The 13,875-nt window shown below is 41.8% G+C and overlaps 1 protein-coding gene and 1 non-coding gene across 2 annotated transcripts; both read right to left on the minus strand.

Moving 5' to 3' along the window:
* Positions 1 to 4,743: 4,743 nt before the first annotated feature.
* LOC119900894 (elongation factor 2-like) lies at positions 4,744 to 11,912 on the minus strand. The gene is made up of 13 exons (XM_038716206.1): positions 11,768 to 11,912; positions 10,502 to 10,716; positions 9,788 to 9,969; positions 9,345 to 9,556; positions 8,921 to 9,099; positions 8,621 to 8,726; positions 8,107 to 8,359; positions 7,737 to 7,932; positions 7,233 to 7,599; positions 6,780 to 7,133; positions 6,438 to 6,620; positions 5,547 to 5,679; positions 4,744 to 5,117 (listed from the first exon to the last, which is right to left on the minus strand). Exons 1-13 carry the CDS (start codon positions 11,768 to 11,770, stop codon positions 4,924 to 4,926), a joined length of 2,577 nt encoding a protein of 858 aa, XP_038572134.1. The 5' UTR covers positions 11,771 to 11,912; the 3' UTR covers positions 4,744 to 4,923.
* Positions 8,443 to 8,510, minus strand: LOC119901425. Its single transcript, XR_005444202.1, has one exon. It is a non-coding gene; the product is annotated as a small nucleolar RNA SNORD37 (small nucleolar RNA).
* Positions 11,913 to 13,875: the final 1,963 nt, after the last annotated feature.

A 13,875-nucleotide genomic window follows, 5' to 3' on the forward strand; every position in this document is an offset into this window, starting at 1 on the left:
CTACGTTTTGTCTGCGCTGAACTCGCCCCAGGTGTACCGGTGTTCTGACGATATATGCTGCCTTCTCGAAAAATGCTAACGTAGCGCAAATCGATAGCAGACACTATGGAATTGCTCTGCCCTATCGAAAAATGCTACCTTATGTGTTCCCTTTTCCAATCCCATAAAGTTATAACTCTCAGAGTATTATGAAATCTTCTGTTTTTTATTATATTATCTCATTATTTCAGGGGTAGCGTATTCTGTTAGACTAATATCCCCTATCAAATAATGCTCCCACAAGAATCCCACAGAATAATTTTATATTGCACCACTACTCACTCCATGTGTACTGAAAGGAGATGGGGAGCATGTTGAAAAACTATATTATGCCATCTTTATTTAAGATATCAGGGGTAGCGTATTGTGATTCTGACTAATAATGATTTTTTTGTTGTTGATATTGCTGATGATCAGCCACTGTCTCGATGGCATGCCCAACAGCAAGGTTGCACAATTATGGCCGTGGAAACAGACCACGCTTGTGTGTCATACACATGTGCAGACCGATGACTGTCTCATGGAGCCACTGAGAAGCCTCCGGGTCTTACTTTAACATTTGAAAATAATATAAAAACAACTAAACATTTTTGTGTGTGTGTCAGACAAATACTGAAATTCAAACAAAGCATAAATACAACTAAACATTTTCTTTGTTGTTACTGCTTACCCAAACTCTTGTAGCCATGAACTAGCTTAGCTTAGCACTAACAACCAGTGTTGGGCATGCTACTTGGAAAATGTAGTGAGCTAAGCTACCAGTTACTCCACATTAAAAAAAAGCTTCACTACACTGAAGCTACCCCCTAGAGAAATGTAGCCGTCCAACTACATGCCCACTGGACCCGATTCCTACGAATCTCCTCCAAGCCATATCTCCTACTGTGGTCTTGAGAATCACTCATGTGATAAATACTTCTCTGGCTTCAGGAACCTTCCCGACCACTTTCAAAAGGGCTCGGGATACACCCTTGCTCAAAAAGCCCTCACTTGACCCAACTCAAGTTAAGAACTATCGACCAGTGTCTCTTCTACCTTTTTTATCCAAAACTATTGAACGGGCAGTATTCAAACAGGTCTCTGAATTCCTCTCAGGGAATGACCTCCAAGATCCATATCAGTCTGGTTTTAAGAGTGCCCACTCTACTGAAACGACTCTTCTGTCTGTAACAGAAGCCCTAAGGTCAGCTAAAGCTGCAGCCCAATCCTCGGTTCTTATCCTGCTTGACCTATCAGCTGCCTTTGACACAGTCAACCACAGGATCCTGCTATCCGCTCTCTCAGCAATCTCGAGTAAAGCACTCCTGTGGTTCGAATCCTACCTCTCGGGGCGTTCCTACAATGTTTTGTGGCAAGGACAATTATCCTCCTCCCACTGCCTCTCCACAGGGGTGCCCCAAGGCTCAGTGCTTGGGCCCCTTCTCTCCTCAATTTACACCACCTCACTGGGGCCAATCATTCGCTCGCACGGCTTCTCTTACCACTGCTACGCAGACGACACGCAACTCTACCTATCCTTCCCGCCAGGCGATCCCACTGTCTCGGCGCGGATCAGGGACTCAGGGACTGTCTATCAGACATATCTGCATGGATGAAGGCTTGCCACCTTCAACTAAACATCTCTAAGACTGAACTCTTGGTCATTCCAGCCAAGCAATCTATCCACCATAACATCAAACTAGAAATTGACTCCGCAACCATCACTCCAACCAAGGTGGTGAAAAACTTGGGTGTCATGATTGATGACCAGCTGTCCTTTTCAGACCATGTTGCTACTGTCTCTCAGTCATGCCGCTTTTCTCTATACAACACAAGGAAAATCAGGCCCTACCTCACTCAGTACGCCACCCAGCTTCTGGTACAGGCCATGATTATCTCTCGCATCGACTATTGCAATGCCCTCCTAGCAGCTCTCCCAGCTTGTGCGGTGAAACTCTTACAAATGGTTCAGAACGCAGCAGCGCGTCTGGTTTTTGGTCAACCTAAAAGGACTCATGTCACTCCATTACTCAGTGACCTCCACTGGCTCCCCGTGGCCTCCAGAATCAAATTCAAGTCACTAATGCTTGCATACAGAGTGACTACTGGGTCTGCACCCATCTACCTAAACTCCATAATACAAACTTACGTTCCTTCTCGGCCGCTACGCTCCTCCAACGAACGCCGCCTGGCTCTGCCATCCCTTCACACAAAGCAATCCCAGTCCCGGCTATTCTCATCTGTGACACCATGATGGTGGAACGAGCTACCACACGCCATCGGAGCAGGGGCGTCCCTCTCTAACTTCAAGAAGCTCTTGAAAACTCATCTCTTCCGAGAACACTTCCTCTTATAACACCTCTAACTCCTAACCTCTAACATGCACTTCCTGTGCTCTTCTTCTTCTATCCCCTACAATGATCTTGTATTGATTGCACTTTTTGTTAACTCTTACTTCCTTCCCTAGGTATCTACCCCATTGATGTGGTATGTACTGTGAGCTCTTACTAGTATTTATTGCTGCTCTTACTAGTATGAATTGTCAGTTGTAGATTTGTAGTTGATGCTCTGTTGATGCTTGTATGTTGTTCCTCAAATGTAAGTCGCTTTGGATAAAAGCGTCTGCCAAATGAGTAAATGTAAATGTCCTCTAAATAATATCTAAATAACCATCCAACCACCCAAGTAACCATCAACCCCAGTCAGCAGTGGATCCACACTAGCAGATGACATGGTACCCCAAATATCATCACTGAATGTAAACATTTCACACTGGGCTTAAAGCAACTTTGTGCCTCTGTGCGTCTCCCCTTCTCCTCCAGACTCTGGGACCTTGATTTCCAAATGAAATGCAAAATTTACTTTCATATGAAAAGAGGACTCTCTTTTTCTTCGCTTTCGACATTGTCTCTGGTTCAGGAGTGGCTTGACACTAGCAGCTCATTTCCTGGACACACCTGTGCCTGGTGGCTCTTGATTCTCTGACTCCAACCGCAGTCTACACCTTATGAAGCCCTTTCAGCAACGACCTTCTGCGGCTTACCCTCCTTGTTGAGGATGTCAGTGAGTGTCTTCTGGGCAACTGTATAGTTACAGGTCTTCCCCATGATTATGGTTGTGTGTACTGAACCGGACAGAGATTAAAGACTCTTCTCAGGTCGACATTTCTGTATTTTACATTCTTTATTATAAAATTTCAATATGGATTTTTTGTTTACATGAGCTGAAAGCCATAATCATCAAGATTAAAACATATGAATTAAATTACAGAAAAAATAAAATTTTCCTGCTAATTTTCTGAGATACACCTGTAGCCCAATAATTGCAATGGTAATCTTTATTTATTAGAACTGCTACTATGCAAAATGCAAATTTTATGTAGTTCTATTATTTTACCAGATGTGGACATTAAAATCACTTACTGGCTGTCCAGTTTACTGAAGTAATTTGATCAAGAGTGGATATTTCATATCACTGTTGGTGGGGACAATAAGAACACCTTCCAGCAGGAGATTTTTAGTTATAGAGTTGATGAGGGTCTGAAAAAGGCAGACAGCAGACCAAACCACTCAGAGGTACTGTATGTAAGACGGGGAAGACATAATCTTTCCAAACTTTTAAAATGCATTGGACAGAAGAGATGTTAAACTGTTGTGTACCATACTTAGTCACTGAAGGACAACGGTGGTTGTATTAAACAGTTTTGATTAAAATTATTGCTGGGGACAATTCATCCCTACGAAATTACACGCTTGTGAATAAATTAATTTAAAAATATTCCAGCACTTTATCATCCATAAAAGACATTCAAGTCTAGTAAGTCATAAATGAGTGGACTATGCAGAGTACAACCCTTTAAGATTGAAGTCATGGTCCGTGTTTGGCATGCACTCGTATGAGCAGCAACTACAAGAAAAAAAAAAGTTTACATGCAACTGTATGAAAACTAGCAGCTAGCTGATTTGATTACCTCTCCACTGTGAAACATGAGCCTGGCCATTAAAAAAACAAACAAACCCATAACTGTACACAACATGTTTTGGTATTGTAAAAGGTAACATATTGCATAAGTCCTGTCCCATCATGGGCCCTTTCAGGCTCTGCCACTCACTCACCAGGTGATGTCAACCAGGTGTGTGAGGGTTTGAGTGGAGATGGGGCCATACCTAAGTGAACAAAATCTGATCTGCTGTTCTGGACTTAAAAAGGTTTCCACATTTCAGTGTTAATCGATAGAGTTCAGGGTTTCAGTCACTTGGTTGAACCTGCTAAAACAGGCCCGTGGACTGCTTCATCTTGTCCATCTTTACACAGCCTACAGTGAAAAGAAATACTGGACTTTATTTCCATGACATTAAATATTTAAATACAAAGTAAACTTAAAACCACAGCCACACACAGTTTTAATATGCTTTAGGAAAAACCTCACTATTCTCTAGTATGCAGTACATCATTGGACCCACCATAAACATGTAATGTTTACAGTAAACAATTTTGAGATTCATTCTTTGAAAACAGTGTAGCAACATTAGAATTAGCTGTACAATAGGCCAAAAAGTCAGACTGTTATAGTTTAAGGCTCCAACAGGTTTCCTTGAATTTGGCCTATTTACACCTTTACTCTTTGAATTGTAGCCACCATAGATTCTAAAGAAGGGGGGGGGGCCCACCCTAACAGCTTCCACACGGTTTCTACAAAAACCACCACACAGAAACCACAGCACAAATGCTTCATGTTTTTATTTTGTTTTATTCATCGTTTACAATTTTTGTAGTTGTTTATGCATTATTGTCAATCCTTTTGGCAAATATTAGTGCTCACTGTTCTGTACAGTCCGGTCCCACAATATAGACTTAATTTGTTGGGAGGAATGAGGCGAGAGCCAAGTGGGGGGGTGCAGGCTTTTACAATTTGTCCAGGTAGTTGTCCAAGGCTGGGACACCTTCCTTGAGACCCTTACGTTTACGTGTCTCGGCGACAACTATGCCGGGCTTGCTTGCTGGGTCCATTGGGTCTCCAGGGAGGATCTGCCAATGGTCGAACACACACTGTGGGAAGGCCTGGCCACCAGTGTTTGAACGAAGGTCAGCTGTGAAACCTGAGGACAGAGAGCAAAGCATGTTTTAATGCCTTGCTGCAAAGCATCTGACATTACAGTTGTAAAAAAGTAAAAATGGCAAGGACTGATTGTAGTGCAGTAGTGAACATTTCTCTCTGGTCAAAAGCTAAGGGCTTTTATGATCACAGGGTAGCTATGCTAGTAATTTAAAGCTACTGCATGATTGGCTTGAGTTTAAGGAACCTCCACAGCACAGTGTGCTCATACTCTACAGCAACAGACCAACAAAAAGCAGGCCACGTCAGGTTTAAATTATCTCTGCTCAGAACGTGTCAGTTAGCTGAAAGAATGATAACACCTGCACTAAGGAGTGATTATCTAAGTCAAAATCAGGTCACAAAATGAACTGGTGCTAAAAGTGTTTTGGCGTTCTGCACAGACAACATGCCTTGTTATAAGAGGACTTACCAAATGACTCCATGACAGGCAGGTAGGCTTTGGTTACACGCATGGGTGTTCCCATGACACTGACCTCCTCGAACACATGACCACGCCTCCTTGTCAACACACCATAGATACCACCCACTGCAGTTGCTGGACACTGTAAAGCAGACAAGAGATTAGTCATATAGACACTCAAACTTGTAAAGTGACAGGCAAGTAAACTATGGGATGTGTCAATTTTGGAAATTACATGTCAGTGTGACATGGAAAAACATCAATACAGTTTGGTACTGCGTTGGGTTTAGAGAAATGTTAATTTCCTGCAGGCATTAGAGTACATGCAGGCCAAATTTGACAGTCTGGCTCTGTAATGTTCACCAACATCACAAGAGTTAAACTGCAAGACCGATGAATGTTTTTCTATTTTTTCCTTTTTACTAGATAAAGTTACCTATAGATCGCTGCTTGAAGGCTACCTGAAACTTTGTGAAAATACAGTGGGGGTGGTGGGCAAGTAATTTAAATCCGTGTACTCTTCACGCCATCATTGGATCATTAAATGTATGAAATTTTGTCAGCTTTACTGCATTCATTCTTATGGTCAAAACCCGTGTTTGTCAAGGTCATTCTAATCAGTTCAAGTCCAAGTGTGTGTTTGTGTCAAATAAGAAATTCTCTTCAGACATTCCCGGGATATTGCATTCACAAAAATGGAGGGACAGACAGACAAGCTGAAAACATAAGGCTTGACCACGACCATCGACAGCACTGAAGAGTGTGTGTATGTGTGTTATGATTGATTATTTAAAGTTATTTTTTATTTATTCACTCACACACACACACACACACGGAACTTCTTGGATATATCAGGTAATCAGAACAAACAATACAGACTAGATCTCCAGTGGCACTTACCTGGATCTCCACCAGGTAGACTGGCTCCATCATTTTGGGCTCTGCTGTGAGCTCGCATGCGTACAGAGCTCTGCGAGCTGTGGGAATAATCTGACCACCACCACGGTGAATAGCATCTGTATGCAGGGTCACGTCATGGACATCGAAGCGAATGGCACGCATGTTCTCTTCACAGAGGACACCCTAAATGCAATATTGAGACATTTTAGATCAAGTATATCCACTCATCACTGGGAAGAAAGAACAGTTACTCCTTTAAATAACTACACAATATTATCTCTTAACATTACTGTTTTACAGAGTGTAATTAACTAAAGTTCTTGCACACTTTGGACCCCTTACCTCCTTGACTGCCCACTGGAAGCCAGCCACAACGCTATCCTTGATCTCATTAAGGTACTGCACTCCCTTGGTAACGTCCACCAACATGTTGGGGCCATTTCCATCAGGTCCGAAGCACCAGATCTTTCTGGCCTCACCAACATCCCACTCATACTTTTCGGCGAGATAGCGGGCACGGGCCTTGAGCTCCTGACGAGCGCTAACATCACCCTTCTCAATGTCCTCTGCAAGGCCATCTTCGAAGGGACGGGCCTTCATGAACAGACGATTGTGTTTGTTCGGTGACTTTGACAGACACATCACACTTGATTCCGCGGAGACGGTTTCTCTGTAGGAAACCACTGGATCAGATTTCTAAAGAGAAGAAAGTTTCAATGCAGAGATTGGTCTTCAGAAATACAATCAAAATGACATTGTTATTAACGGTTCTACACTTGATTAATTTTAAGTCACCTTGAGTGGAATGCAAGCATGATCTTCCTCCAGATCCTTCAGACAGATCTCCAGATGTAGCTCTCCAGCTCCAGCGACGATGTGTTCTCCAGACTCCTCAATGATACACTGCACCATAGGATCGGACTTTGACAGACGCTTCAGACCCTCCACCAGCTTGGGCAGATCGGCAGGGTTTTTGGCCTCCACAGCAACTCTCACCACAGGGCTGACACTGAACTTCATCACTCTCATGTTGTGTGAATGCTCATAGGTGGTGATTGTTCCGGTCTTGACAAGGAACTGATCAACTCCAACCAGACCAACGATGTTACCACAGGGCACATCTTCAATGGGCTCAACATAACGGCCCATCATCAAAATAGTCCTGGCAAAGAACAACGTGTGAGTGGTAGTAGTAAGACAATTCAGATGTCGCCAATATCTGATAAATTGGCTTCACGTACCTGACACTAACCAATACATATGAACTAACTGATCTACAGGCCAGATGTTGAAACCAACCTCTGAATTGGCTTCAAGTAGAGGTCGTCCTTCTTTCCTGGGACATAGTTTGGTCCCATAATGCGCACCTTCAGGCCAGTGGAGACAGACCCAGAGAACACACGACCAAATGCATAGAAGCGACCCTTGTCAGAGGTGGGGACCATCTTTGAGATGTACACCATCAACGGAGCCTTGGGGTCACAGTTCTTGATACCTGGTTAGAGAAAATTTGCTCCATCAGTTTGAGCCACCACTACAAATACATGCCACATCTAGTTTACTGACCTGCTTAGGTGTCACCATGAACAATTACTAATTTTATGCATGTGCTGTGTATTTTAAACTTTTATTCCTGTGCATGAGCAAAATCTTAATAAAAGCTTCATACCCATGGCAGCCTCATCATCTCCGGGTCCTTCATAGAGCAGCTCACAGCGGTACCTCTGGGCAGTGACGGGGGAAGGCAGGTGGATGGTGATCATCTGCAGAAGGGCTTCTCCGGCAGGCAGCCAGCGACGCATGACAGCCTTCAGGAGAGGCTTACCCTCCTTGTCCTTGTCCTCAGAATCCAACTTGATCTCCAGCTTCTGGATCAGTTTGGCAGTTTCCTCTTTCTTGAAGTTCATGATGGCATCAAACACCTAAAAGAAAGTTATTTGAATTAGTCGACTGCAATTTCAGACTAAACCAAGGATGTTCAAGTAAACCACTGTTTCTGTGCCCTGCTCAGACTGAAGGTTATCATCACTGGTTACTCAGGTCAAAGTGAAGAATGTTTACGTCATCACTTGCAGGCACACAGTAAATGTTTATTTTGCTCAGATTTTATCAAAACATTTTATCAAAACACTGCCATATTTTCTAAATGCACGGTATCAGTATTTAAATAAGATTCTCCTTACCTTGAAGATGGGGTCCAGGATAAGAGCAACAAAGGTGCGGGGGAATTTTTTGCCATCAGCGCCATTAGCAGTCTTGAGAAACTTTCCAGTCTCAGCATCAAAATACCTGGAATACAAGGTGTAAATATTTACCAATACAATAAGTCAGAAAAGGCTACAGACCCAAATTCTGAGAGTTTAAGCAAGTCACTGTGTGCGCCTGTCCCTGTAGGGAGTGTGAGAGACACCACACACTCTGCTAGCTAGGTTCCCAAATCACATGCACTCCATTTGGTATTCAAGCTCTGTTTAGAGACTCACCTATCACCCCACAGCTTCTTCATCATGTCTTCCACTTTCTTGCAGTGCTCAGCAGGTGTCATCTGGGTGTTTCCCTTGGCGGCAAACTTGGCTGCATACATCTCAGCAAACTGCTTCAGGGTGAAAGCCCAACCATGGAGTCCAGAGCCAAAGCCAACAGTACCAATGACTGGATCGACCTTGGAGTTAACACATCAGAACACAAGTGCATTTTAAGAGACTTTTCAATAAATGTTTAAATTATGCTGACCATGATATTTTACTGTCAATACAAGAGCCAATATAATTGTGTTGTGTCAATAGCTACCATACTTTTACTACCGCTTATCTGAACGGTGTGTCGTGTGTATGAGAGGCATACAGACTCAATGAGGCCACTTTGTTACAACGGCTGTCACTTCCAAAAACATCCACAGCCACTCACCATAAGGTTGCCCATTGGTCCATTTTCATCTTCTCCGTAGGTGGAAATGATGACATTGACTGACTCAACAATACGCTGGAACGTCTGGTAAAGGTCTTCAGGTTCAAGCTGCAACTCCAGCAAGGCACGGTCCATCTTGTTCATCATCAGGACTGGCTTGATACGCTCACCAATGGCCTGACGAAGCACTGTCTCAGTTTGCACACAAACACCTGGCAGGAACACACAATGGACAATTTAACATACAAGTAAATCAAGTGAGTCTTCTTCTGCAGCAGTACAATGTAGTATGAGAGATACTGCCAATTGTTTATTGGAAAAAAACATTTCCTGTAGCTGTTCACATTTTAAGGCTAGAAAAATGTACACACTGGAGATTCCTTTTAGAACAATCAACTAGCAAGCTGTTGGGAGAGTTGAGGATTTCACAGTCTTGTTCTTACCAGACACGCAGTCCACTACGACCAGGGCTCCATCAGTGACACGGAGAGCAGCAGTCACTTCAGAGGAGAAGTCAACGTGTCCTGGAGAGTCAATCAAGTTGATCAAGAAGCCAGAACCATCCTTGGTCTGCTTAATGAAGGCCATGTCGTTTTCACCCAGCTCGTAGAAAAGGGAGATGGCACTGCAAGTTAGGACAACTTGTTAAAGTCAGTTATCAAATGTAACATTTGATTTTTTTTTAAGAATCACTCAAAGCCAACCTCATTCATTCATTTATATATATAAAAGTCTAACTGTAATATGATAAGTTTCTCCATAGTTGAGACAAAGTTAAATGAAAATATTACACAGCACAATGAACTGTTATATTCCATATACAAATTAACAACATTTGAAACAAATATGATCAGACTTTATTGTTCAACATGTATTCAGAAATGTAGCATCACTGTAAGATGTTAAGTGTATAAGTGCAAACACTCATTTAAAAAAAAATAAAAATAAAGGTGTAACCATCTTCAGTCAAGCCTCAGTGAAAACAATGGTTTTAGCTTGATGTTATGACATTCAGTCTAATTATATGACAACCTAACCTGTCATGCATGAGAAAATGTATATATATTGCCCTTTAACATATTTGCTACCAAATAGCAGCCAGAGCCTTTTATTGCAAGACAGCTGGAAAGGGGCAGTGCAATTTGGAAGATACTTACGTAGACTTGATGGTAATGCAACGTTCCTGCTCATCTTTGCGCGTGTCTGTGAAACGGGTCTCACCAGCACGAGCTGAGGCAATGATGCCAGCCTTTGACACAAGCGAGTCTGTCAAAGTTGACTTTCCATGGTCAACGTGCGCAATCACAGACATGTTACGGATGTTGGCCTTCTTGTCCATGATGGCACGAATCTGGTCAACGGTAAAGTTCACCTGAGGAAGCAAAATCAGATTTGAACAGTCACAAGAAGGTGTAGTGTTGAAAATGCAGTTGTTTATCTACCCATTTTGGTAACTTACGGCCACTGACGGGCATGTTTTCCCGCATTCCTTTTTCAATATGTATTAAATTTTCATTAATGAACGTCACTTGCTGCACCCACAGCATATCGACAATTGCTGCTGAGTCAACGTTAACTGCTCTGCACTTCCACCCTGGGCGTTGGGTATCCGCCATCACCACAGCCGAGATGTTTCTATATTTGACCGACTGTTTCCTGGGTTAACGGTCCAACACTTCTCAATGCCTACTATATATTCAGTGAGCAACAACGATTTTACATGATTCACAGTGTAATGTTAGTCAACGAATGGTTAGTAAAGACAGATCCAACCAAGCAACACCCGGCATAATATGTCGGCACGAATAGGCCACGTGTACGGACTTTAACACTATGCTAAATGCTAACATTGGCTTTATAGCTTAAGCTAGCAGGCCGAGACGGGGGGCGCGAAATGCCGGCAAATTGATCTAACCAGTTACTACTTCAAAAACATGGCGTTCACCCCACCACAGACAATATATTTAAAGTGACACTTGTCACAGACAATATTGCGAACATCCATGTATATGTAGCCGATTGTGGGAAACGGCAACTTAACGTGTGAGCAAAGAGCCGACAGAGTAAAAGTTAACGTTAGCCAACACCACAACACTGTAGCATCACCTAACGTTAGCCATTTCAGCCTTTACAAGAGTGTCATTCGACACATTACCACTCAGAACTGTCATAGATGCTTTAACTTAGCTACCTACATATACAACTTAGTAAAACAATTCAGAACTGGTTTTCTAGTGCCCCGCAGAGCTAGCGGTACCGATGACAGAATGGCTGCCATTTTGATCAAAGCACAATCCATACAGCTGACATTGAAGTAGCATAGCATCCGTGAAATGCTCACTAGAACACATCAATAATAGCGCTGGGGGCTTCTCATGTGCCTTATAATTCATTAACTACTCAGACAAATATGGTCAACTCACCATTTTGACGGATGGTTTTGGATTCGCTTGGTGGAGAAAAGAGACGGGAAGTTTTACACTGCCCACCTCACGACGGCATAGGCAGGGAAGAGGCCGCTGACGTCAGAAAACAGGGCTTTATACCGTGTGCGTCAGTCCTGTGCGTCTGCACGTACTACGCTTGAGGTCATGTGGCTTGCTGCTACAGGGACAAAACATTTTTGAGTTTGAGTGGGTCATACCACATTTTGTCATGCTAGAACAAAAACAAAAACAAAACATGATAATATAGAACCATGCTTGACAGTTGCTCTTTTGCTGAAAACCAAAAAAATAATGCCATTTTTTTCTTTCCAACAAGTAATACACACACTTGGCCTCCAATGCCAACGCAAAGTATTGCTTCTCCAGATTTAAAGACTTTGTCCCCCTCCCTCTTTCTCTTATATTTCCCTGAGTTCATTCTGGGGAGCCCTTAAATGGCCTGTATAGCTACAGTATGTTTATCATGCAGTTTGTCAGGTCATTGGGTGTGAGTCCCTGACTCCATTTTAAAATGTAGATAATTGTGATAACTAAAATCTGTGTTCTCAATTAATTGCCAGTAGCTTAAATAAATTGTAAAACTGGCACAATTTTAAATTGTGACTCGAATCTGCACAGCAGTAATCCCCCACACAGGACTCCTTGAAATATATAAGCAAAGCCACAATGTCAGTGGTGGAGAGTAACTGTACATTTACTAAAGTACTGTACTTAAGTACAATTTTGAGGTACTTGTACTTTACTTGAGTATTTCCATTTTATGCTACTTACTTCGACTCCACTACATTTGCAACAGAAATAACATACTTTTAACATCACTACATTTACATGACAGCTGTAGTTACTTGTTACTATGCAGATTTATATTTACACTAAACATAATTAACAAATAAATTCTCACGTATTATCAGAGATTGTGCTACCCAGCAGTATATAAAGTAGTAAAAAATGGCCCCACTTTTATCAATCTTAGTGATCGATGAGCGATGCATACACATAAATGCATCAATAATTACAATCCAATAATGTACTGTATCATATAAGGGAGAGCTTTTACTTTTGGTACTTTAAATATATTTTGATGCTAATAGTGTACTTTGCTTAAGTAAAAGTTCTGAATACTTCTACACCACTGCAGATTGTTGCCATTTGTTGGTAGCATTTAAAGATTAAGCAGAAAAGCTGACTAGTTTTTTGGTTTTTCATTTGGCATGAATCATAATACACAGTTCTAGTGTAATAGAACAAATCAAACATGTCAGGGATTATATGCTTGAATCAGGCAATCTTTTCTGTTTGATCACCTACGGCCCCAGCTCTATAGTTAATCCCTGTACTTTGATGTCACTGAGGAAAAGGTCAAAACAACAATATAATTACTACACAGGCGTAGCTATGTAAAATATTGGACTATTATCAGCAAGAAATGATTACTAAGAATATTGCTGCATTCTAAGAGAAAACTCTGTCAAAATATGTCATGTCTTGTCATACAAGGAAGTAGGCAGTGGACCAAAAATAAAAAATGTGGTTGAACAGATTATTGAACCAAAAGAAACAGTCAACCCGTATACTGATAAAAAATTATATTTTTAAGCTTAAATCAATGTATTTCGATTTTCAAAAGATTGTCCTATAGGATTGTTAGTGTCAGCTGTTGTCAGATTGTTCATGTTGCCGGATTACTTTTTCCAGCAGATGGCGCCCCATTTTCACTTCCAGAAACTCCAGCTTTCAGCACACCAGTCCCATAAAACACAGGCAATACTCAAGTTTGTTATCTAGATTATAATTTCACCCTATACTGAAATGAGCAGTGATTGTGTTGTACTCACAGAGATGCTTTATAGGCTGTAAAACAAGGTTAATATTACTTTTCTTCTTGTTCTCCAATGTGATAGAAAAACCTTGATGTCTTCTTTGATCATGCTGGGAATAATGCATAATTAACCTCTATTTAAACTAACCTAACTAAAAGATACATTTGATAGCTCGTCATTTTTATGTCTTTATTTTATCTTCTGATTTAACTGAACCCTGCGTGCATTTGCTTACTAACATGGCTTTCTCCATGCAGTGTGGCT

This window comes from Micropterus salmoides, unplaced genomic scaffold (assembly GCF_014851395.1).
Source record: "Micropterus salmoides isolate LMB-PRFRI ecotype aquatic unplaced genomic scaffold, ASM1485139v1 Ms_hic_scaffold_13, whole genome shotgun sequence".
Taxonomy (NCBI): Eukaryota; Metazoa; Chordata; class Actinopteri; order Centrarchiformes; family Centrarchidae; genus Micropterus; species Micropterus salmoides.